At 38.7% G+C, this 27,353-nt stretch overlaps 1 protein-coding gene across 15 annotated transcripts in view; it reads left to right on the top strand.

Moving 5' to 3' along the window:
• dlg2 (discs, large homolog 2 (Drosophila)) overlaps positions 1 to 27,353 on the top strand; it is a 287,192-nt gene that overhangs the window by 198,240 nt on the left and 61,599 nt on the right. For 10 of the 15 annotated variants that reach the window (XM_053645021.1, XM_053645023.1, XM_053645025.1 and 7 more), the window contains 7 exons: positions 3,574 to 3,624; positions 10,325 to 10,449; positions 16,098 to 16,267; positions 17,257 to 17,295; positions 19,001 to 19,137; positions 22,830 to 22,974; positions 23,900 to 24,059. In XM_053645021.1, the coding sequence (XP_053500996.1) occupies positions 3,574 to 3,624; positions 10,325 to 10,449; positions 16,098 to 16,267; positions 17,257 to 17,295; positions 19,001 to 19,137; positions 22,830 to 22,974; positions 23,900 to 24,059 (827 nt within the window). The remainder of the gene's footprint in view (positions 1 to 3,573; positions 3,625 to 10,324; positions 10,450 to 16,097; positions 16,268 to 17,256; positions 17,296 to 19,000; positions 19,138 to 22,829; positions 22,975 to 23,899; positions 24,060 to 27,353) is intronic. The other 5 variants (XM_053645027.1, XM_053645026.1, XM_053645036.1 and 2 more) reach the window with 3 other exon arrangements.

Genomic DNA, 27,353 nt, shown 5'->3' with positions numbered 1-27,353 from the left:
TGTGCTGATGGTGGATCAGAGTGTGTTCCCTCAGAGCCAGCAGGAGGCTTTCAAGAGCTCTTCGTTTTCCTCCTCATCTGTTCTGACGAGATGGTGCCAGACCGATGTCCCTGCAGGGCCATGAACAAGACAACAGCTTGATGTCCTTAATCACAACACACACATCCAATGGACCTCAGGGTGATTGCTATAGATAGTAAAAAAAAGTACAAAAAAAAAGTACAAAAAAAAAGTTAGATGACTCAATCTAAACTAGACACGTCAACCGTGTCACGAATTTACAGCAACTAGTTCACAAATTTTATTTAAAGCATCAGCTGAGATTTTCTGCAAAAATCTAACCACATTTGGATTTAAGATTCAGTGACTCCTGCCTGTCAATAGGTGTTTTCATTTCCGAGGGACTTTATGCTGTATAGCTGCTGGTGAGATGAGATCACAGTAATGCTACAGTTTAATATTGTTTACACCACAGTGATATTGAATTCTCTTATCTTGTTGGTCAGAAGGTGTTGATTCATTTTCTATAACAGCAGCTCTGACCATAGTGCTGACTGCAAGACAAATAATTTCAGGTTTATATTAATGCACGCATTATAGTACATTATTGCTTCTATAGTAACAGCTCATTCACATGGACTTGTATGGAACATGCTCAACATAATGTAATGCTAATAATATACAAACTTAAAGCGTATGATCTTGATATACTGAAGATATGCTGAAGCTTTCAGTAAGGAGGCATTTACATAACAATTGTGAGGACTTTGTGCGTTCTGGTTTCTTGGTAACGTGACTAGCTGAGTTTTTTATCTTATGAACCTCAAGAGAGAGAGGGAAAAGAGGGGCTGCTGAGGGAATGACTGTTTGTAGCTGCTGTAACGTAAATTATAACAGGAACTAATTGGTTTCAAAGCAATAATTGGAGCTAAAAATGTATTTTTTAAAAAAGTGCAGTATGTTCTTAATAAAAAGCTTTCTTAATACATTCTTAATAAAATCACCGGCAAATTGCTGTTATAGGAAAATAAACCCCCGACCCCCGTCATTGATTATTTTCCTATAGCATTATGCCCCCATCATTTTATTTCTTACTATTGAAGCTGTAGCTACATTGTGATATGATATTTTTGAATGACAACAACTGATATTGTTGAATGGTTCTTTTTCTCATCTTTTCTCTCACTTCTTTCTCTCTGTCCTTTCTTTCTCATTAGCTTGGATGTAGTTTGTACATGAATCAGCTCATGTGTATTGCCCATGTCCTTGAAAGTCCTAAAAGTCTTTTTCTCTACCCTATAAGGATTAATCAGATTCCCATAAAGGATGTGTAAAAATGATTTTTGCTGTGATTGTATGAGGCGAGGCATCATAAAACTGTCCGAGGAGGGGAGGTGGGGGGGGGGGGGGGCAGGGTTTGGAGCAATAACTATGCATTAGTCTGCCTTGCTTTCAACATTTCATTTATTCACCAGTGGCTGTTCTGTTTTTGAGTTCACCTAAGCTAAAAATGTCATCCAGCTATACTGTACGACCTGAATTTGGTGGATTCCTGTGGTGTGTTAAAGCAGGTCAAACACAAAACACAGAGCTATGTGTTCAGATTATGGCTCTAGTCATACTGCAGCTGTGTGTGGGGAAGAAATTTTTGCCATGTGTCAATACAGTCTGAAACAGAATAATTTACAAATTTTGTGTAATATGCATGTCTGTAAAAGAGATGGGGATAAAGTGAGAGTTCCTGCTGAGCAGTGCTGGCTTGATGATTGAATCATAGTAAGGCTTTTTTTATCAGACACAAAATATTGTAAGTCAGATGACTCCACATTTCATCTTCAAAGTTGATTATTTCATATCCATTTCTCATTGTTGCCACAGAATAATAATATTTCTTGCTGAATCCACACTATGCGATTTTAGCCCCGATTTCCTTGTTACAAATCATTTTGGGGATTTGCAACTCCCCCCCACCCCCCCACCCCCCCCCACCCCACCGCAGTGACAAGTACTGTAGCAAGGAAGCAAGGAAAGAGATGAGCAACAGCCAATGAGATTCAGCAGATCCCTGAATCCAGTTCTATTATCCATGTATTTGTGTAGGAGTGTGAGTGAAAAAAAAAATTATTTGGCATGCCATAACCAAATGAAAACAAACGTGACATTCCTGAGGCCTGTTGCGGCCTCGGTGACTACCCAGGTAAGTTTGAGTTTAGTTTGAGCAAACTCTGGTTTTTCAGTCTCAACAAGGTGGATTGCTTTTAAGCAGGTTTCTTCACCATGGTAACTTTCAACCCTACTTCTTGAAAATGTACAAAATATATCAATTTTCCTCAAATGTATAGTTTATCTACGGCGCATATTAAAAATGTGACACACCTAAGCCACGCTCTTACTGTACCGCAAACTGTATGTATTGTTTTGCGGTTCTTTGAGAGTGGTACATATTTTTGGCAGTGGTACATCTTTTGGAACTTTGGCAGCTGCAACTATGTTGCTTTTTGTGGTTAGTGTAGGTTTAAATTCCTCATATTTTTGCAAAAATAATTTCTTGCTCTTCAACCTGAAGTATGCACACCTGCTTTATTTCCCTATTGAATACTATTGGCTGTTTGCCGCAAACATACGCATTTATGTGCATGTGTACTCTGAGTAAACCTTGATTCAGGGTTAAAACCTGAGTTGACTGAGAAAGTTGATAACCAGCATCGTGAAACCTATTAATCTTAATTAACCTGGGTTGGATTTGTTTGGTTTTCTCAACTGAAAACTTATTCTGCAACTCTGAGTTTGTTCAACATGCTTCATGCAACAGGCCTCTGGAAAAGTACAGTATAAAAATATGCTATGCTAACACCTCCAGTTCTCTTTGCAGAACAGACAGTTCTTCTTCCACATTTTTCTCTTGTTCTTTTTTTTTGTTTCAATGCAAAACAGTGCAAAAACTTCTACTACAGCCAGTTGCTAAGGCTCAGTCATGACAAAGTCACATGATAGATCGCTGTGGTTATTATTCTTGTGAGTAGGATTTGGGGCTCTCTCCAGGTGAAGGATTGTGTAGTGGCTGAGCCTGAGGGTAGTATGTGCACCTCTATAGCCACACAACAGATCTCAAGAGACACAAATATGAGCAGAACAGCGATTTTGAAAGTCATGTAGTGTCCACTTGACTTTAGCTAACGTGTGTGCAGAGATATGTCAATGTACAGTACATGTAAGAGATTGCGGTGTTTGGAAAGGCTATAAGTCTAACAGATGGTCTGAGCATCAATAGAGATGGGACTCTCTGTGGGAGCAAGTAAACAGATAATGATTTACACGTTAAACTTTAGATTGAAGCAGCAGCTGGCTGCCTAGCGGAGAATGAAAAATGCATTCATTCTGATTATATTACAAACAGCAAGTCCGTCCAGATCAATTCAGTTTTATGCAGTGATATTTTTGTTGTGAAGTTATGTGAGGTGCTCTTCTCTCTCTTCTATTTTTTTAGGGTTGCTTGCTTCAGATGATTAATATTTCATTGCAGTTATTTCCTTTGCATTGCAAATGTGTAATGATTTTTTTTTTCCTTTCCAGGTCAATGGGACAGAAATTGAATATGAATTCGAAGAAATTACGCTAGAGCGGGTAAGTCAGAGCGATGGCCCATTAACTGATTCAGTCACACAATTGTTGGCTTGCACACGTATTTACACACCGAATAAATCAAAGCTTTCCTCTCAAGATGAATCACTTGTTTGATGATTGTGTGGCATTCTCTGCATTCGTCTTCCTCATGTGCCAAGGCATTAAAGGAATACTCCAGCTTTGTTTAACTTACTCTGTATCCACTGCATCCGTAGTGTACGTGTGATTACCACAGACGATCATTTCAGTTCATTTCTCAGCAGAGAAGAACAGAACACGTGTTTACTTAAGACAGTTGAACTGCATCAATAAATGTTTGGAAATACATAACTCAAAATCAAAACCACACTCAGTAAAAAGCTATTCTAGTTATTTTTGTGGGATCCATGTATCAGAACCATGAACTGTGTTGGTAATACCTAACTATATATTCTTTCCCCTGAAAGGTAGTCTTTGACTTTTGAATTTTCCCCCAGTTTCTCCCTAATATGGTCTTGATCAATGCTCACCTACCAGTCAGCTCTCCCCAATCATACACCAGCTACCAGCCACAGAGGGTGAGGGCTAATCTGTGCTTCCTCTGACACACAAGAAGACAGCCAATTGCATCTTTTTTGAACTGCTGCTCAGGTTACGTCACAGGGTAGTGTAACACACTCGGAGGAAAGCACTATCTGCCCTTTTACATATACATGAGTTCACAGATCCCTGTGATAGGCTGGTGTTGCTGTGATAGAGCAGAGAGAGTATTCCATCCCTCCCACCAAGAGAGAGATCAATTTTGCTCTCTTGGATCCTGGTCCCACATGGCATAATCACAGGGCGCTTCGCTTATCTCTGAAAGATTCAGTTGTACAAGATTATAGTTTGATTTGCAAATTCATTTGGTTGAAGAATGCATAAATACAAACCCAAATTCCGACAAAGTTGGAACAGTATGGAAAATGCAAAAAAAAAAACAAACAAACAAAAAGAGTCATTTGAAAATTCAATTCACCCTGTACTATATTGAAAACACATTAATAACACATTATTTGATGTTTTACTGATGACTGCAACACACTCCAAAAAAGTTGGGACAGTCGACTGTGTAACATCACCTTTTCTGTTAATAACACTTATTAAGCGTTTGAGTGCTGAAGAGACCAGTTGGTTTAGCAAGTTTAGCAAGCGAATTTTCTCCCATTCGTCAATTATGCATTTCTTCAGTTGTGGCCTTATTTTGCGCTTCATAATGCGCCACATATTCTGTCAAAGGTTTATTAAAGTATTCCCGAGCCCATGTCGGGATATCCGTTACAGACTCGTGACGGTTTTTAAGACAGTGACGTTTGAGGGATCGGAGATCACGTGCATTCAGAAGTGGTTTTTGGCCTTGCCCTTTATGCACAGAGATTTGACTGGATTCCTTGAATCCTTTAATTATGTTGTGCACTGTAGAAGGTGAAATGCCCAAGATCAATACCGATTTGTCTTTGGGGAATGTTGTTCTCAAAGTGTTGGATTATTTACTGATGCATCTGTTGGCAGATTGGCGAGCCTCAACCCATCCTTGCTCTTGAAGGACTAGGCCTTTTTGGAGGCTCCTTATATACTATGATTAGATGATTGCCTCACCTGTTTCACATCACCTTCTTATTTTAACTTGTCCCATCACTATTAATCCTAAATTGTTCCTGTCCAAACTTTTTTGGAACGTGTTGCATGCATCAATTTCAAAATAAATATTTATCTTCAAAAAACTGTGCAGTTGATTAGGTAAAATATCAAATACCTTTATAGTCTTTATACATTTTTTGCTTAAATAGTCAAAAAAAAGTCAAAGTACATTCACAAATCACTCCTCTTTTTTTGATTAGCATTTTCCATACTGTCCCCATTGGGGTTGTATGTTCTGCATACATTATATGGCCAAACGTTTGTGGACACCTGACCATAACACTCATATGTGCTTTTTAAACATCCCATTCCAGATTTTGTCCTCTCTTTGCTGTTATAATAACCTTCACTCTTCTGGGAAGGCTTTTCTGCTACATTTTGGAAGCATGGCTATAGGGATTTGTCCATTCAGCTACAAGAGCATTAGTGAGATCATGTGCTGATGTTGAGCGTAAATGCCTGGGATTGATCCCAAAGGTGTTCAGTGGAGTTGAGGGCAGGTTCTTCCACTCAAACATCGCTTTGTGCATAGGGACATTGTCATTCTGGAACAGGTTTGGGCCTCTTAGTTCTAGTGACGCTACAGAATACAAACACATTTTAAACAATTGTGTGCTTCCAGCTTTGTGGCAGCAGTTTGGGGAAGACCTACTGTAGATATGGGTGTGATAGCCATATGTCCACAATTTTTGGGCCATATAGTGTATGTGTTTTGCATAAACATTTGTTCACTGCCCCACCAGCTACTTTTAGACTTCCATTATAAGCATGTTTGATATATAGAAGATTCCATTCTTTCTTTTTAATACAGGGAAACCAGCTAAAAATCCTGCCTGTGTCAATCATCCATATGCTACAAGCACAGTAAATTGACATTAAATAAAAAAAAAATGGAGTATTCCTTTAAATATGACAGCTCTGTGACTATTTTAGCTACATATACATAGATGTAGTCATTGTATAATGAACTCCTTGTTAGTTGTAGAAATTACAACTACAGTATATTAGTTGAGGAGTTCTAGTTTGAACTAAATAAAGGACACATTTTCTGTGCTGTACCTGTGGATTGTTACAGACAGATATTCTTCTTTCGTGATATCTCATGGGATAAACAGTGCGCTCCACAGGCTACATTAGGGCTAACTGATATCGGAGCAGTGCACTCGCTGGCACAGACAGCCGTGGGTAGGAGGCTCTTAATTGGGACTCTCTGTTTGCATGTAAAGTAGTGGACTGAGCTCTGTAGGCAGGTTTCATGTGTGAGGAGTAGCCGGCTGCAGGTGACATTTTGACAGCTGTAATTGGATCTGCAGGCCTGAAGATGATACAGTGACAATAGCAAACGTCAGCAGGAGCAAAGGGAACGCTGATTTGTCGAACACTGGTGCCTGGAGCCTGAGAGCTTCTGCCTGCATCTCCCTGTGGGACAGACTGCGATAAAATGTTATTAAAAATGGATACAGCCATAATGCAGCAGCTGTTCTCTCTCTTCTCGCATTCTTATTTTCTCTCTGCTTATCCATGCCCCTCTATAATACATACTATACACCCTCCACATGAGTGATGCAAGTGAATATTCTCACTAATTCATTTAACCTGATCTAGCTCAGAGCATGTTTTCTCGTCCTGCCGCACATCCTGCCATCCACCACCCCGTGGAGACAGCAGTGCCTTAATCACAAGAGCCTTTCTCGATCTACCCACATGCCAATTAATCAAAGCTCCAAGAAATGACAGTTTGCATGACGCTGCCGTGTCTTGAGCGTTTCCTCTCCTTGCACAGGCGCTCTAATAAACACAGCTCGGCTGGGTGAGTTTAATTAGCTCCAATCTGCCGCTCTCTGGGGCTGTTTGGCTGTTTGGCTGTTTATCAGCCAGAGAATCAATTAAGGTGCATCAGTCCCATGCTCATCCCTCACAGTAATGTTAGTCAGAGACAAAATTGTGTTTGATTGTGATTTCCTGCTACTTTGCATACTTTGTGGTACATACTAGTAGGGTGAAATTTTGAGCAGCATGAGTTTTAGCTTCCCAATCTTATTGTCAATACTGATGAGTCATAGCTGCTATGCTAGAACTCAGTGAATACTCACGTCTAGTGAGTGATTCTGACTCACTTCCAGAGCAGGCAATCATTTTCTTTCAATAATTATTCATGTGAATTTCAACTTTATTTCTGACTAACTGATGCTTGTGATTGGTAAGCTGCATTTTTCACAGTCAGCACTCTTTATGTCCAAAATAGTGTCATCTTCCTCATTCCTTACAAACAGCAACATGCATTATGGGTATTCTGTACTTCCTAGGCACGGGTAAAATTGGTGGGAATGTCGGGGAGAGTTTTGATTTGTGTTAATAGCATGTGGGGCTGCACTTGGGTAATAATAGGATAGTAATGCATCAGATACTAGACTTACCATCACCCAAGGTGTGTGTCAATGTACCCGCAACCAATATAGCAGATTTAATAATAACATGATTAGGCTTTTTAGTAATAAACAAAACATTAGAGAGCTATACTCAGTGTCACTTTCTCAACCTCTTGACAAGACGACAATGGGAACATATGATGAAGGTGACATACAGTCCCCTCCGAAAGTAGTGTGACAGCAATGCCAATTCTTTTGTTTTCAATATACATTGAAGACATTTTGGTGAATATGAAAGATGATTATGAGATGATGTCCTCATATTTACAAATAGATGGGTTAAACAACTTAAAACATGGACCTTTGGTGGCAGACCACCCAATTTCTAGGTGAGCAAAATTATAGGAGCAAATAGTCTTAAAATAAATTAAAGTAAATAACAATTAAAATTTTTGGTTTCATATCCCTTGCTTGCAATAACTGCATCAAGCCTGCAACCCACTGACATCAGCAAACTGTTGCATATGTCTTTTGTGTTGCTTTTCCATGCTAGTACTGCAGCCTCTTTCAGTCATTGTTTGTTTCGGGGGTTTCTCCCTTCAGTCTCCTCTTCAGGAGGTGAAATGCTGCTCAATTGGGTTAAGGTCTGGTGATTGACTTGGCCAGTCTAAAACCTTCCACTTTTTCCCCCTGATGAAGTTGTTTGTTGTGTTGGCTAATTGTTTTGCTGCATGATGAAGTTCCTCCCAATTAGACTGGACGCATTTCTCTGTAAATTGGAAGACAGATTGTTTCTGTAAACTTCTGAATACCATCATGAGTTACATCATCAATAAGGATTAGTGAGTCCATTCCAGAAGCAGACATGAAAGCCCAAGCCATGACACTACCACCACCATGCTTGACTGAAGAGCTTGTATGTTTTGGATCATGAGTAGATCCTTTCTTTCTCCACACTTTGGCATTTCCATCACTTTGGTAGAGGTTAATCTTAGTTCCAGAACTTTTGTGGCTCATCTCTGTATTTCTTTGTGAATTCCAATCTGGCCTTCAGATTCTTACTGCTGATGCGTGGTTTGCATCTTGTGGTATGGCCACTATATTTCTGCTCTCTAAGTCTTCTTGGAATGGTGAATTGTAATACCTTCACCCCTGCCCTGTGGAGGTTGTTGGTGATGTCACCGACTGTTGTTTTGGGTGTTTTCTTTATAGCTCTCACACTGTCATCAACTGCTGTTGTTTTCGTAGATTGACCAGTTCCATGTGTGGCTGTTGGTACACCAGTTTTTTTTTTTTTTTCAGGACCTTTCAAATTGTTATATTGGTTATGGCCAGTGTTTGTGCAATGGCTCTGATTTTTGCTCTTTTCTCGGTTTCAAAATGCTTTGCTTTTCTCCCGCAGACAGGTCTCTGCTCTTCATGTTGGTTTATACTTTTTAACAACAAATGCAGTCAAACCAAGAGTAGACATTCAGAGCTATTAATTCTTTAAACAGTCAATTTAACAGCGCACACCTGGGCAGCAAGAAACACCAGTCACGTGTTCCAATATTTTTGGTCACTTGAAAAAATGGGTGGGCTCAACCAATAGCCATGTTCTAAGTTGTTTAACACATCTAGATGTAAATATCAGGAAATGAAATTTGAAATTCTGTCGTCTCATATTTATCCTTTGGATGAATGAGCAGGGACACTGGCACAAGGTGACGACTTTGCTACTGGTACTTGGCAAGGAAACGAGCAATCAAGAATAACTCACTTGGTGGGCAGGAACAAAATATCAATAAAGATCAGTGAAGTCTACTAATGTAGACTCAATATAGTCTAGTAATGTTCACAGTTATGTAAAATTACTGCTGTTTAATCTATTTTGAATTTATTTAATATGTGCAGTGTATTAACACCAGGAAATTCCCCTTATGTTAAAACAAAATTTTAAAATGAAAGTAGCCAAATGTTTCCTGATTGTCACCCAATTAATATGGAGGTATTTTCATAAAATGATTTATTGGGAAGTGAAAATATCTTGAATACAGGTAAAGGTGTGTAATATTTCTTATCATGAGATTATAATGAAACAAATATATGATTAAGCCTTTTTCTAAAATGTTCTTCCAATTAAATAAAAGTATTCTTAAGAATGTCTAAATAAATTAATTAGAATATCTATTCTAGCAATAGACCTAATAATCATATATTTGATATATAATATAAACCTAATGTCATAATTAGAAATATTAGATAAATTAACTTTTGTTCAAGATCATAATTATTTGGATGCATTTTGATAGTTGTGAAGGTATTTTTTTTTAAGAACTTTCTGGTAAGTTGTTTATTAAGGAATGTTCTTCCTTCATATTACCTAACCCTACTTGTTGCTTGACAGTTGGATAATTAGTGCTAATCAAGGCAGGCTTGCTAATGAAGCACCTGAAATCTTTTCCGAAGCAGCATGTCATCTACAGACTTGGTTTTGGTGGCATCGCGTATATGATTTTTACAAGCAGAGAGGCTGATTATTGTGATATAATGGGCACATTATCTCTTTGTTCACACTGACATATTTGTATACACTGCTTCATTCATTCCCTGGTGTATGTGTGTGTATGTTTGTTTGTTTTTGTTTTTTTAAATAAATGTCTCACATATACTTGTGCCCTTTCTGTCCTCAGGGTAACTCAGGGCTCGGGTTTAGTATAGCAGGTGGGACAGATAATCCACACATTGGAGACGATCCTGGAATTTTTATCACCAAGATCATCCCAGGTGGTGCAGCGGCTGAGGACGGCAGGCTCAGGTGAGTAGCACAGTCTTGTGAGTGTGTAAAGAATAAAAAAGTATTGCCTTTCCACAGCAGATTGATTTATGAAGATGAGCTGAAAAGAATGTTAAATCCACCTTGTCATTTAACTATTGTCCTAGTTTCTGGGGTGTGCTAATGTTTAACATGTTTAACATCATTCTTTCCTCCTCCCCTCTCTCTCTCTCTCTCTCTCTCTCTCTCTCTCTCTCATTTTGTCAGTGATTAAGAATGAGCTCTGTATCTCAGTTCTAATGCCTCTCCAGAGAGCAGATCCGCACCCATGCACACACTCTCATTTAACTCATTGTAGCTTCAATAGGAAATGGACAGGATCATTAGAGCTGATCCAAAAGATGAGTGTTGGCATGACGTGGAAATGTTTTTCTTATTACAGCAGGACAGTGTGCCTCTGTGAGATGCTTATCATGATGATCAGGAGCAAACCAAGAGGGTTATTATAATGCAGACAAGCATAATTACTGTATACAGTGTGGAGAGGAAGAGAGCAAAGCTGTGTTTTTTCTGACTGTGTATGTGTGCGTGTGAGTATTTGTTGTTAAAAAAGCTGTGTTTATCCTCCCTCCATTTCATTCTTCTCCCCTGACTCGATTTTTCTCTACACAACACCCCTACTCATCAGTCCTTTGCTACCTCCTTTGTTCTCAAACCCGCAAGAGAAACATATTAAAAGAAAAGCTAGCATGGTATGATATAGATTAAGGGGAAATAAATGTAAACTTAAAACAAATTATTATTTAATATACATGTACATCCAGTTTATATATCCACTTTAAATTTACACGTTAAACAAAATGTCTTTCAACCTTGTACTTATAAATATGAACAAAAATGTATGTATTCTTAAGCATAAACAAAGATGTGTTGGTTTGTTTTTTTTTGTTGTTTTTTTTATGAAATTGATAGGGTATTCAGACACCACAAATTACCAACATTTGTACTCTGTTGCAAAATCATTTTTGGTAGTTACAGCTTTGAGAAATCTAAGGTAAGGAGGTAATTAACAGGTAATTAGTACTATGCAGAGAAGCAGCCCCATACCATGATGATCCCACCTCCGTACTTTACTATGAGTATGTTGGTCCTGGGATCATACACAAAAACCAAATACGACGTGCTGAATTATTTTAGTTCTGTTTTTGTTTTGCCTGATCAGAGTTCTGATTTGTCTTAGTGCTTTATACAGTCCCCTCCTAAACTACTGGAACGGCAAGACCAATTCATATTGTTTTTGCTGTAGACTGAAGACATTTGGGTTTAAGATCAAAAGAGGAATATGAGAAGAGAGTTTAGAATTTCAGCTTTTATTTACTGGTATTTATATGTAGATGTGTTAAACGACATAGAACACAGCACATTTTGAATCAGACCGCCTAATATGTAGGCAAGCAAAAGTATTGGAACATGTGACTGACAGGTGTTTCTTGGTACCCAGATGTGTCCTGCTAAACAATAACTAGCTCTGTACATCTACTCTTGGTTTTAGCCTTTGGTTTCACTTGTGAAGATTGCATTTGTTGTTAAAAAGGAAAAGCCAACATGAAGATCAGAGAGCTGTCTATGGGAGTAAAACAAGCCATTTTGAAGCGGAGAAATTATGAAAAATCAATCAGAGGCATTGCACAAACTTTGGGCATAGCCAATGCAACAATTCTGAAAAGAAAGAAACCACTGGTGTAATGAGCAACATTAACAACAAACAAACAACAAATTAAAAAGGCTGTGGTAAAGCCTGGAAAAGAAACCAACAATCTGGTGATCTCAGTGAGTCACAGGCTTGATGCAGTTATTGCATGCAACCAAATATTAAGTGTTATTTACTTCAAGACGTATCTGTTCCTATACATTTGCGTGCCTCAAAATTGCTTGTCTGATACAAAATGTTCCATGTTTTATGTTGTTTAACATATCTGGATGTGAATACCAGGAAATGAAAGCTGAAATTCTGAACTCTCATATCATATCCAACTTTTGATCTCAAAGCCAAATGAACAAATGAATTGGCCTTGCCGTTCCAATAGTTTTGCAGGGGACTGTATGTGCATTTTTTTTTAGCAAAGAAGTTTTGAGTGGTCTATAGAAACAGACTATTGTCTTCTCTTTCACAATCTTTATCATTAGTCTGTGATGATGAGTTGTGGTTCCGGTTTCCACCTGCATATCTAAGGTCTTTGCCATGGCTATGTAGCTTTTTTCTTTCAATAGTTGTTTTTCGAATGATGTTGTACCTGAGAACTAATCCTTTATCTTGACTATGATTGCTACTTGTTGTGTGAAATCCTCCCAACCATTTGCAATGTCTTTTATAAATGATACCAAGTGCAATTTGCACAAGAACATTTTTTTGCAGCATTTACCTGTATATATACTTATTTCTGTAAAGCTGCTTTGAGACAATGTCTATTGTAAAAAGCGCTATACAAATAAAATTGAATTGAATTGAATTGAATATGTAGAACTTGATTTGTTTTATAGATCAGTTCCTCCAGGAATTTGCGATTTCCTAGAAATCAACACAAAATCAAGCAAACGCAATATTCAGCGGTGCTTGCGTTTTGTTTTAATTACCTCAGCTTTTCCGCAGATTTGGGCCAAGATGTGTCATGTGATGTCATCACAACACGCATTCAGCCAAAGGCCTCTCATGAGAGTTGATCATGAGTACAGCTAAAAGGTCTCATTTACCAATAAACATCACTGCAAAACAATTTTGTGCAATTAAATTTAGCCAATTCAACACATTTTCTGCTAAAAAAAAAAAGCACAAAAAACTGCACAAGTTGCATTGCAAATTTTGAAAAAACTTCAGACTGATATATATACCGATCATCTATAACATTAAACCCACCTGCCTAATATTGTGTAGTTCCCCATTGTGTCATCAAAACAGCTCTGACCCGTCGAGACATGGACTCCACAAGGCCTCTAAAGGTGTGTTGTGGTATGTGGCAAAAAGACATTAGCAGCAGATCCTTTAAGTCCTCCATGGATCGGACTTGTTTGTCCGGCACATCCCACAGATGCTCGATTAGATTGAGATCTGGGGAATTTAGAGACCAAGTCAACACCTTGAACCCTTTGTCATGTTTCTCAAACCATTCCTGAGCAATTGTTGCAGCATGTCAGGATGCATTATCCTGCTGAAAAAGGCGACTGCCATTAGGGAATACCGTTGCCATGAAGGGGCGTTCTTGGTCTACAACAATGTTTTGTTGGGAGGTGGTATGTCAGTGTATATTTTAATATAGTGTCTGAATACTTTTTTACCTATCAGTTTTGTTTGTTTATGCTTATGAACGCATAATTTTTCGTTCAGATTTATAAGTATAAAGTCAAAGAACGTGTGTACATTTGAAGTGGATACACTGGAAGTACATTTAATAACAAAAATAAAAGTGTAGGAATACTGTATTTTTGGCATTTGTGTAGTGTTGTGAGATGCTTTTCCACTGAGACAGTGCCGGTACTCTGGAACAGTTCTGTGCTACTCACATCATATCCACACACTTGATCTAAATCTCTCTTCAAAATGTTATCTTTCAAATTATTTTTTATTTATTTATTTATTTAATTATTTATTGTTGTTTTTTTTAGACTTAGCGAAATCCACAGGGCTTCAGGAAAGAGCAAGTGACTGGGTAGAGAAACATGGGGAGTGTTAATGAACCAAATACTGTATGCAGAGTCTGGTGGTTTAATTTTGATGGCTTTAAAATATGCTTAATAGCTTCAAACGTTTTAAGTCATATGTTTCTGGAAAAATAAACAGGTTTACTATTTTAAATGTAATGATAGCTAGGAATTGGTGGAGAAAGAAAGAAATACAGTACAAGATGCCTACTCGTATGTAAAAGATAACACGGTCTTCTAAAAGACTTTTAGAAGCAGGGATAAGTCATTGCAGTTTGAATGTAAATTACAGAAAACAAATTACACAGAATGAATAGGGACATGAACTGTCAATTTTTATTGACAATTTTGATTTAGTTTTGTGTGTAGAAAAAAATATAGAAGGGGGTAGTTTACAATACTATACATTTTAATTAGAGTTGCACCGATACTAAATTTCTCAGCCGATACCGATAACCGATACCAATAGTTCTGCCTTTTGTGCCTTCTTTTAAATTTATAATAATTAATTCCACAATTCTAAAAGAAATGCAAATAAAAACTTGATTCTCTCCATTTCAACAAGTTGTTTCACAGTAACTGGTCTCATAAACAGAAAACACATTACTCTAATTAACATTAAAACATGAATGTTATTAATTCATATTAACATTGACTGAATTCTAAAAAAAAAAAAAAAAACCTCCTGTTAGTCTGACATTCACTCACCACAAACAAAAGCACTTCTACTTCATCACTGACATCAAACTGGTAATATATAATATCAACTTTTTTATATATTAACATTAACTGGATATGAAATACACAACTCTATAAATATATTTTTCTGTACAATATATACTTTTTTGTCAACTCATCTTCATTTAAATCTTTCAACAGTGTACTGGAGCTTTAATTCAGCGCGAGCAGTTCGAGTAGCGCAGCAAAAAAAAATTAAAAATTGACATGACGCTGAAACTCCCGCTTCACTGCTGCTCACTTCCGGTGTAAAATTTTAGCAGTGCAGAGCTTACAGAGATTACAATCTGCAGTTTTGTCGTCATTCCACACAAGAGACATCATCTTTACACACAGCATGAATTCGATGTGTTTTCCCTCCATCTTGTGATTGACAGGATATAATCGGCCCTGATCATTGGATGTTTCTAAACTATCGGCCGATAAAGGCAGTTTTTTACACCATCGGCCGATAGTTGGAAACATCCAATGATCAGGGCCGATTATATCCTGTCAATCACTAGTGGGAGGGAAAACACATCGATTTCGTGCTGTGTTTAAAGATGATGTCTCTTGTGTGGAATGATGACAAAACTGCAGTTTGAAAGCTATAGATACATCGGTATACATCGGTGCATCTCTAATTTTAATTCATTTCATTCTATTTTTATTTGATATCGCTAATGAATTTTTTCAAATGAGCCAGATGATTGTACTGAAGATCCTTTCAGTACACTCAATCCTGTTTGACTTTATAGGATACAGTTGTAAAAGAGTGATGACTCATAATCCGATTATCCGGTGTCACCTGGGAGAGACTGGGTTCCCTTTTGAGTCTGGTTCCTCTTAAGGTTTCTTCCTCATTTTCTCTCAGTGAGTTTGTGGATCTAAATCTATATCTGGATTTCTGTGAAGCTGCTGTGTGATAATGTCCAATGTTAAAATTGGTGTAGAAATAAAATTGAATCGAATAGATTTTTAAAAAATATATTATATCCTCCAAAACAAGCAACAAACATCATGTTTTTTTTTTTTTGCCTGCACTCTGTTGAAGATTGTTGGTGAGACAGGGGCAGTACACTTCGTCACACTCTGTCACTTTCTGCTTTGCGGTGTGGGTCTCAGCTGCTCGGTGTGAGCATGCCTCAGGAGAGAACTGTCCTTGCACCAAAGGCAGCCACAATCTGGAAATCTGGAACTGTCTAATGCAGTGCTAAAACATACAGCAGGGGCCTGTCCAACTGTGTGTGTGTGTATGTGTGTGTGTATGTCTGCAGGGTGAATGACTGTATCCTGCGTGTGAATGAAGTAGACGTGTCCGAGGTTTCCCACAGCAGGGCCGTGGAGGCGCTGAAGGTGGCTGGCTCTATTGTTCGACTCTACGTACGCAGAAGAAGACCCATGCTGGAGACCATCGTCGAGATCAAACTCATCAAAGGACCAAAAGGTTCTAAACGATACACCATTTTCCCCCCAAATCTCACTATATTTAAGTCACTGTAGATGATGGGGCTTACACTTCCTCTTGGATCACTGTAATCATTACAAAGCACTACTATTTAGAGAAATTCATGCCACATTGGCCCCATTCACACTTGGTACAGTATTAGCATGCATCCAAGGTGATCGGATTGTAAGTGGACAGCATGTAGTACGGGTGTGAACATGGTCAAATGCATCTCAAAGACGCACTGTGATCTGATCACTCAAACCACATTCAGAGTTGGTCTGGTATGCATATGGTAAAATCAGACCAAGAAAGGACCAAGAAAATATGAAATCATTACGAGAGTGTTTGGAAATCGCGCTGAAAAGTAACGCTCTCTGCAGCTAGGATAACGGATAAAGGCGACGCTATAACAGCAGAGGTGAAAGCAGCTGCTTTCAGAGCCTCATTCGTCATCTCATCTCTCATTCATTCATAAGTTTTGTTAGCAGACCATGTGATTAAAACGTTTGAAAGCATCCATACAGGTACAAGAGCTAGGATCCTTGTTACATTTCTGCATCTCAGCTGTCCACTTGTGATCCGATCAGTCAGGACGCATATAAATGCCAGGTGTGAACGGGACCATTGAATTTCAGTGGCAAAACATGAAATTCAATGCATATATTGTATGATCTTACTGTTCCAGGAGGGATGTAAGGGTCTCTTAGTGTCTTAACTGAAATAATAATGTGTGGATTTCATTTAAAGACTTTTTTTTGCTGGATTTGTGTCAGAATTAATGTAAGCCATCTTGAAATGCCATTTGGAGTGTGGTTCAGAAACTAGTCTTAGGAAATTGCTTGGGTTAAAATCAATAGTGCACAAGTTTAGTGGTGACAGTGAGCAATATTTGATGACTCTCTGATTCTGCATAGCTATTAAAAGTCTATCAAGTCTCAGACATTCTGCTAACCAATTTCTCCTGGGCATTTTATTTTCCTATTTAGCAAGAGGGAATTACCCAGTTTCAACGGAACTTTACCAAGGTATACAAACTTGAGTTGGCTGAATGTATCACTTGATGTCAAAGATCTGTTATGAGTCTGTCTGAAAATGAATAACAATGTTTATAGCTCGAGACAGACCACAGAAAATGGGTTTAGTGTAAATATCTAGAAATGAGGGTTAGTCAATCACTTTGTTGTTTGCGGTGTGGGTGAAAAGGCATTATACATTTTAATTGTGTCTCCAACATTTTTTTAAAAAGGAGAGCATTTTAGTATCAGTTTTTGAAGAAGCCCTATTGTTTGTTTAAACTACTAAGAGCTAGCCAAATTACCTGTCTGAAAGAGAAAGGTCTATTGGAGCTGCATTAATTCATTTCTATGTGGCTTTAAATGCTAATGCAATGGGTTTTTTCCCTTCACTGCCATGTGTGCATTACATTTGTTCCACTGCAGTTTGCATTTGAATGCAACATGTATTTCTCTGGGGGAAACAGTGGCTTACTGGTTAGCACGTTTGCCTCGTACCTCCAGGGTTTGGGTGTCATATCCCGCCTCTTCCCTCTGCGTGTCGAGTTTGCATGTTCTCCCAGTGCTTTGGGGGATTCCTCCAGGTACTCCGGTTTCATCCCCCAGTCCAAAGACATGCACTGTAGGCTGATTGCCATTTCCAAATTGTCCATAGTGTGTGAATGTGTGTGCGATTGTGCCTTGTGATGGATTGGCTCCACATCCAGGGTGTCCCCCTACCTTGTGCCCTGAGTTCCCTGGGATAGACTCCAGGCGACCCTGTGACCCTGTGTAGGATAAGCGGTGTGGAAAATGGATGGATGTATTTCTCTCATACATACACACTTGTCCTTGCCAGAATGTCAGTGGAAAACAAAACGTTTGTTAGAAGCACAGAGGGAAACAGAATACACAGAATAAAGAAACAGAATACTTTTTAATACATAAGCTGCTTTGATGCATTATTTAGAAATAAGAACACACATTGCATATGCACAAATTTTCACAATGTTCAGGCTGATCACTGACACACACACACACACACACACACACACACATATAAGGCAGTGGTATTCATTTTAATTGCATTCTTCTGTGTAGTTGATTTAAATGTGCCTCATTAAAAGTTTAATTAATTCATTTTGGTTCTTTAATAAAAACTGCTAGATGAATGGAGTCAAAAGAGTTCCTTTGACAGCTTGAATGAGCAGTGATTCCATTTCTAGATATCACTGTGTGAGATATTATGAGAACATTAACACTGTATAATCCTGTGTATAAAATATTAATATGAAATTTGACAACCATATACTAAATTGGTTAAATCCCCTCCCCTCTCTATCTCTCTGCAGTGAAGGCTTGTTCATTACTGTCAGTTTGCTGCATGAAGCAAGGTCTACTTTTTAAAATAAAATCATTTTTAGAGGTAGCCAAATTAGCTGTCTGGAAGTTACTGAGGCAGGATGATAATGCTCAGGGCAACTAAATGTTAAATATTCATGTTACAGCCTAGTTATTAGCTGATTATTAATGTCAATTTTCATTTCTTTATTGTATTTACCTTTGTCTGGAGTAGTTGTCATGGTGCCCAATTGGTTCTTTTAAAACTTTTAAAAAATTTAAAGATATTTTTATTGTAATTAGGATGAAGTTTTAACTCATGTAATGGTTATCATGGCAGCAGTATTTCAGGTTTTGCACACAATAAAGATGTGTTATCTGTTGTTCTCTCCTGCAGGGCTGGGGTTCAGTATTGCAGGTGGAGTGGGTAACCAGCACATTCCGGGCGATAACAGCATCTACGTCACTAAAATAATTGATGGCGGAGCAGCACAGAAAGATGGCAGGTTGCAGGTTGGGGACAGGCTCCTCATGGTGAGCACACAGGAATCTAGAGCTTTACTCATAGCTAGACTTCACTCCCAAGAGCATAAGAGACCTATTGTTCAAACACACTGCTTAGTCAAAAAACAAACCCAGTCTCATAGAAAATAAAACAACAAAAAATTCATATACTCATAAACTGATGATGCATTCAATTAGAGGTTGGGAAAAGAAAGAACTGGGAAAAGACAGAAAAAAAACTCGGGATCTAGATATGGTATCCTCCACTCTGAATTCCTCCAAGTTCAGCAAGGGACGTCAAGTCAACATGGCAGCTCACAACATCAGCAGTAAACAAAGTAGCACATTAAACGAGTTATACTGCATGTACAAATATATGCTTTAGCTCAATCAACATACAAACATATTAGCTTATTAAATCTATACCACTGACCATACAGTTTGCTGTATAGGAAAATATACATCACTCATCACAGTTAGCTGGCTAGCTTGATGCTAAGAAAAGACAAACATGGAGGCGTCCATGTTTTATTCCCACTTTGTAGCTTGAATGCACGGAGGTCATAAATGACATCATTCAGAGCTCCAATTTCCCTCTTCTGAAGTAAGTTGAATGCAGCATTATTTGCAGCAGCTTATATATGATGAATATTAATGTTCTGCCAGAAGCACACAATGAATATTAACACATCAAAGTAATAAATAATTTATCTCATTTTTAAACATGAGCGTAGCCCACTTCACGGGTAATTTAGTGCTTTTCATCACACACGGCAAAGTTCACGCTTGCATTTGACACACTGATATTCATTCTGTGCTTGTGCCAGACTGCTGAACTTCATTATATAGAAGGTGCTGCAAATACGTTTTATGTGAATGTCGTTGTTGCTGTTGTTTTTCTCAGACTGGGTGCAGAAAATGAACATTAATTGATTCATTCAACATGTTAGGCCAGCTGTAAATAGCAAGTTCGAACAGGTTGGGCCAGTTTTAAATAAAACCCAGTTTACAGTACTTAAAAAATTGACGTTAGATATTAGGAAAGTAAACAAACAGTGTATTCATGTTTATTTTTGTTCCCCATGCTGGTTTTATGTGAACACTTTGCTAGGCAGCTACAGACTGTACATTCAGACTGTTCTAACATTATACATTTTGATCTGAAATATAATTCACAACATTTAGAAAGTATATTTATGTGATTAGAGAGGTGTTTATGCTTCAATTGTGCTCTTAAATAAAATAAAATGGATTCTTTGCATAAAAAATTCAGTGTGAACCGTACTTAAAATTCAATGTGTTTCGGCACAACAGAAAAGCATTTGCCCTGTCTTCAAGAGATCATGAGTTTCCAATCCTGATGATGCCACAGCTGGGAGCTCACACTCACTTGCACTCACCGTCCATTTTATTAGGAACATCTGTACACCTGCTCATTCATTGCAGTTTTCTAATCACCCGATCATGTGGCAGCAGCACAATGCATAAAGTCATTCAGATACAAGTCAAACGTTTCAGTTAATGCTCATATCATACACCAGAATAGGGAAAAATAATTTCTGTGACTTTTTTAACCGCCGCATGGTTGTTGATTCCAGACAGGCTGGTTTGAGTATTTCAGAAACTGCTGCACGCACAACAGTCTCTAGAGTTTACACAGAATGATGTGAAAAACAAAAAACACTGAGTGAGTGACAGTTCTGTGGCTGGAAACACCTTGTTGAGAAGAGAGGTCAGAGGAAAATGGCCAGATTGATTTTAGCTGCTAGGATGGATATAGCAATTCAGCAATATACTGTATGTACAGTTGCAGTCAAATTTATTCAAACCCCATCGCAAATCAGGTTTATTGTCAAAATGTATAGACTTTCAGCTGTTTGCAATGAACAAATCAAACAACTTTTGGGCCCTTGAGCAAGGCCTTCAACGCTTTCTGCTCCAGGGGTGCTGTATCATGGCTGACCCTGCACTCTGACCCCAACTTCCTAACATGCTGGGGTAGGTCGAAGAAAAGAATTTCACTGTGCTGTAAACTATATGTGACAAATAAAGACTCATTATCATTAAAAGCAATGGAAATAATTCAACACAACGAATGCTTCAAGTGGTTTCCCCAAACTCAACTGAAAATGCATCTTATAATGATTTCTCCAGTTTCAAAATTATTCAACACCCTGAATAGAATCCCTCACAGCAGCACAAATATGCAAAACAGGTGTTGTCTCAAGCACACCTGATATAACTAATCAAGGGCATCATTAGTTGCACCAGGTGTGCTTGAGCTGGAACACATGAAATACCTGAACTGGCTAGGGGCAGAAAATTCATGAAATACCTGAACTGGCTAGGGGTAGAGAATGAATGAAATACCTGAACTGGCTAGGGGTAGAGAATGAATGAAACACCTGAACAGAGCAGAAAAATGAAGTTGTCAACAGCTGCAACCAGAATTCTGAGAGGCAGTTTGTGAAAAACCCTCGAGTGACTGCAAAAGACCTGCAGCAAGACTTGGTGGCAACAGGCACTGAGGTTTCAGTGAGCACAGTAGGACGCATACTAAACACAGAACGTTTCCATGCCAGAACTCATCTCAGAATCATATAAATAAGCCACAGAAGTTTTGGGATTCTGTTCTGATGAAACAAAACTGGAACATTTCAGCACGATGGATTAGCAGTATGTCTGGAGGAAAAAGAATGAAGAAAGAACACTCTGTCCACAGTCAAGCATGGTGGTGGATCAGTGATGCTCTGGGGCTGCTTTGCATCCTCTGGCACTGGAAACCTGCAGCGTGTGGAAGGCAAGATGGATTCATTGAAGTATTAGGAAATCCTAGGAGAAAACTAGGCCATCTGTGAGGAAGCTGAAGTTTGGGCGTCATTAGACCTTCCAACAGGACAATGATCCCAATCATACCTCCAATTCCACCAAGGCTTGGTTGCAGAAGAAGTCCTGGAAGATTCTACAGGGCCATCAGAGTCACCTGACTTGAACCCTATAGAAAATCTCTGCTGGGATTTGAAGAAGGTGATTGCAGCATGCAGACCCAAGAATATTACTGAACTGGAGGCCATTGCTCATGAGGAATGGGTTAAGATTCCTCAGGAATGCTGCCAGAAGCTATGCATCTCATTTTCAGCAGGTCATGCTCTACTAAGTATTAAAGATGCTTGCCATGAAGGGGTTGAATAATTTTGAGACTGGAGAAATCAATATTAGTTGCATTTTCAGTTGAATTTGGGGAAACCACTTGAAGCATTCATTGTGTTGAACTATTTTGTTTGATTTGTTCATTGCAAACAGCTGAAGGTCTGTAAATTTTGACAATAAACCTGATATGCAATGGGGGGTTGAATCATTTTGATTGCAACTGTATATGTGTGTATGTATATATATATATATATATATAGTATACAGCGTAATGACTCACTGAATAGACAGTATGGTGTAAAAAAAAAAATTGAAGCCTCAACTTATATCGTCAGCTGATATATTACCATTCTGTTTATTTAAAATAAAAGGATGTTAACTGCAGTCTTTTTGTAATGGTCAATAGAAGGCCCCTCCTTATACAATGGCAGCTTCCTATTCTCCATTGTGTAACCCTTCATGCAGGATACATTTAGCTGCACTGATTTGCTATTGACTACTAAACTGTGAGGTAAAGTGTATATGTAATACTATGCCTGCAGACAAATAATCTTTTTCTTCTTTTCGTTCAGGTTAATAACTACACTCTGGAGGAGGTGACCCATGAGGAGGCAGTAGCCATACTGAAGAACACATCAGATGTTGTGTATTTGAAGGTGGGAAAGCCCACTAGTGTTTACCTTTCAGATCCCTATGGGCCTCCCGATATTACCCACTGTGAGTAGAAATGAATACACTGTCACACACTGCTGCATCAGTAATAATATAATTAGTATTATCTATGATTGCTAGTTATGTATAGCAGAGAATGTGACAGTGGTGTGCAGTTGCTGATGAATGTAGTTATTTAAAATAAAGTGAAATGTTGTGGTAGAGCAGATGAAAAGTGAAGTGACTGGTTTATAAATGAATTGGTTCTGTAATTATTAGGGTTTTATAATATATAATAAGCAGCTGTACTGTTTACTGGTTTTCATCCTCTCATCTCCACTCCTCTCCTCTTCTCCCCATCTCTCCTCTCCTTTCCTCCTCTCCCCTCCTCTCCTCTCCTCCTCTCGTCTCCTTTCACTTTTTCCCATCTCTCCTCTCCTGTCCTCTTCTCCCCATCTCTCCCCTCCTCTACTTTTCTATCCTCTCCTCCTCTCCTCCTCTTCCCTCTCCTCTCCTTTACTATCCTCTCCTCTCCTCCTCTACCCTCCTCCCATCTGCTCTCCTCTCTTCTCCTCTACTATTGTCTCTTCCTCTCCTCTCCTTGCTCATCCACTCTCCTCTCTCATAATCTCATCTCTCTTCCTCTCTTCTCCTCTCCTCTCTCCTAATCTCATCTCCTCTCCTTTCCTCTTTCCTAATCTCATCTCTTCTCCTTTCCTCTTTCCTAATCTCATTTCCTCTCCTTTCCTCTTTCCTAATCTCATTTCCTATCCTCTCCTCTCCTCTCATCTCCTCTCCTCTCTCCTAATCTCATCTCCTCTCCTTTCCTCTTTCCTAATCTCATTTCCTCTCCTTTCCTCTTTCCTAATCTCATTTCATATCCTCTCCTCTCCACTCATCTCATCTCCTCTCCTCTCCTTTCCTCTCTCCTAATCTCCTCTCCTCTCCTCTCTATCTACGTATCTGTCTCTTTTTCTGTCCTCCCCTGCAGCATTTTCCCCTGCTATGGATAATCATATCTCTGGTAATAACGGGACTCTGGAGTATAAGTCCAGTCTTCCCCCCATCTCCCCTGGACGCTACTCACCCCTGCCGCGCCACCTGCTGGGGGAGGAAGACATTAACAGGTTGGATGGCTTTTCATTCTTACGGTAAATCCCTCCTCTCTCTGACAGATGCCACAGTTGACAGGTAGAATCTGTGTAGGCCCCGCCTTCCCAATGTGTCACTCTATGGAAATCCCAAAAAGCAGTGCAGGAGGAATCATCACAGCTTGTGATGGGCTTGCTTTGGGATTTCATGCCCCTCCTGTTCCACTCTGTCTGCCCGTTTTAGTCCACTACTCTGTCTGTGGTGTTGTTCCTTCTTCTGAAACATCCTGTATGAATGTGTGTGGGCTCATTGCTGGAATAAACTGACATGTATTTAACTAAACATAGCCTTACAGCTGACCACAGTACAGGTTGTACCTTTATTTGTACTGCTTTATGGGAGATTTGATCTGCTATAAAAAATTTCTAAAGTGTCTATAATTTCTGTTACTACATATAAGGTTATATATAAAGTCCTGAGCTTGTCTTATCTCTGCAGAGAGCAGATGGCATCCGGGTTTGTTCGTTTGTCTGTGTGCGCTTTTTGAGGGGTTATTTTAAGAGCCATATGGTTCCTTCAGGGCAGGAGATATTTTTGACTGGCTGCTCAGCATAAAAACCTGAGAGTAGCTGGCCAGATTCAGCCTTGATAACGGACTTTTAGAAACCTCACAAGATGTGAAACAGACATAGAGTAGTACCGCAACACCAGCATGATTGTCTACTAGAAGTAGCTAGTTATCAGAGCTTGTATTCATACACCAAATGTGTAGATAGTTGTTGGTTTGTTTACACAAATCCACAAAAATCCCAATTTTGGCAGTAATTTGATCAACACATTTATATGCACTTAAGTAATCTGATCATTGTAAAAGTCAGTCAGTAATCAGACTTCTTTTAGTAACATGATGCAAGTAATTATAGTTTGCAGTAATGATGTGGTAGCAGCAGTACCTTTTAAATTAGATAGCTTTAAGTAGTTAAATTATTTTATTGACAGAGTTGTCTTGACTGTAGACATTACATTGCTTTACAGTGTTTTATTCCTCTTATGCCACAATTTGCCTATGATATCAGTTTTTAATTTATTAATGACATGTTGTTCTTTTAAACTATTTATAGTTACATTTAATGCTCAGGAATGTCAATGAGACAAGTTAGTTTCTGTTATCACTTAGTAGCAGTTATATTTATAGTAGTTATAAATTACCCTAATTCCCTCGGCAGCCTCTTTTTTGCTCTCAAGACCAAAAAATGCAGCGTTTCATGTTCCAGACAAACCTGAAAGTGCAAAGTCCATGGGAAAAAAAAAACTCTATAAGATAACCAACAAAATTGGAGAACGGTTGTAATATAACACACTCACTGTAGTATTTGCAGTTGTACTGAATGCTAGATTCATCGCAAGCTTCATCTTACTTTTTTTTTCGGTGCGGGAGGCATGACAATCGGTTTGCATTAATAAACAAAGCTTTCGGTAGAGGAAAGTTGGACGAGGATAATGTGGAATGCGTATAAAACTAAATTGTCTATTAGACGAAGGAGAAAACAGTTTGCAAAGTATTAGTAATGGCCTGTAGGAGTGTGAGGAAGGGATCTCTCTTTGAGCTCTAAGTCTGGGATTAGTGTTGCATCCTTTTGCTTGACTAAGAGCAGGTTGCCTCTGCTAAGCTCACTTAATCTCCGTTCTAAGCCCCCTGATCTCCTGGTAATGCAGTAAAGGAAGAGCTCTAAATATAGTGTATGGAGAGTTAAAAGTCTCTCAAGCTAATATATGTAATGGAAAGCCACCAAGTTTTGACTTTAGACCCTTTATTACATAACTGGATGGAGAATCAGTTCAAGGATAGGAATAAGATTTGTTTTTTTTTTTTAAATGAATAAATAAAATAAACTAAAAGAGCCAAAAGTTATTTTTTCTAATAGCTCAACAGCCTGTCGTCAATTAGTCCTTACTTAAACCACTGGTTCCTGGTTCCAGGTTGAGTTTTAACACCATGTCATGTTAAAGCAGCAGTCTTTGGGTGGTATTTGCAATATCAGTCAAATGGCCTCTTTCTGTGAAAGTAGGCACATCTTGACCACACTAAGTAGTGAAAGCAACTGAAGTGATAGCTGTCTCACTTGTGCGACTAGAAGACAGGAAACAAGATTGGAAGAGAGAAAAAGAAACTGATTATATGAGACATCATCTGTCTCAGCAAAAGCCTGTCTAGTGCAGGCTTTTATATCTGTCTGTTCCTCCTGTTCTCTTGTCCTTTCTTGCTTTTCACCCCTCCCTCCTTTTCCCTTCCTTTTCCTCTCTCCCTCTCTCTCCCTCTCTCTCCCTCTCTCTCCAAATTCAAATGCTACAAATTCTCCAAGCACCTGTTACACAACAGCAAGAAAACATGCTTAGAATTTTAAAGCTAGCACTGAGACAATTTACTGCGGGATGCTTATTTTAGCATCCTGCATCTTATAGCATCTAGAATTCAGTGAATGTGCCTCTGATGCGTGCCATCAATATACAGGTTGTTTTAGCATTATAAACAGCTACCGTGTGCTTCAAATACTCCTTAATTATAAGCTGTAGTAATAGAGGTAATAAACAAAACTGTACTTGTGTAATAGCTAAACAGAGCTCACTCTTATGCTCATCTGTTAGTCGTGTCTGCTGATGTCTGAAGCCCAGCTGTGCCAAGTGAAGGCTCTGTTCTGTTGTGTTGTGGTGTGTTGTGTTGTGTCTACGGCCGTATGAATGTGTGTCCAGCTGTCTGTATGGAGTCTTCTTGGAGTCTGCATGCTGAGTCCGCACAGAACAAACACCTTTCAGCACTTTTTATACAGCCCAGTAAATATAGATTTGTCTGCGATGGTTATGTGCTTCATCTGCTGTTTTTCTCTGATCAGAAATCCCTCCTTAGATGACGGGGAGGGCCACAGGTATGAGTCTCAGCACTTCCAGTTGAGGTGAGAAACAAACACTAAGGTCGAGGCTGTCTGGGATATCAAGAGTAGTGTATGTGTTCTACATAGTATATTACAGTCATATTCTACCTCTAGAATTCATCAGTTCATATTTATGAACAATGAGGCTGCTAATTAGTAATAACAGCCTGCTGTATCTACTCAGCAAATATAGGTCATATGTTGCGGATCCCTCCCACTTGTCTTGGTTCTTATTTGAATTACACACTACAATTCACCCTCCACTTTTTTAATATAGATACCAGTGGTTATATTGTGCTGTGATCGTTTGTTTTCAATGACAACATTTGATCATTGCAACATGTCTCTCAATGGACGGGCAAACAGTCAACAGGGAAAAGCTTTAGTTTCAGCTAAAATGGAAAAATGCACAGTTTACCAGCC

This window comes from Ictalurus furcatus, chromosome 16 (genome assembly GCF_023375685.1).
Source record: "Ictalurus furcatus strain D&B chromosome 16, Billie_1.0, whole genome shotgun sequence".
Classification (NCBI taxonomy): Eukaryota; Metazoa; Chordata; class Actinopteri; order Siluriformes; family Ictaluridae; genus Ictalurus; species Ictalurus furcatus.
This window is presented reverse-complemented; position numbering and strand designations above follow the sequence as displayed.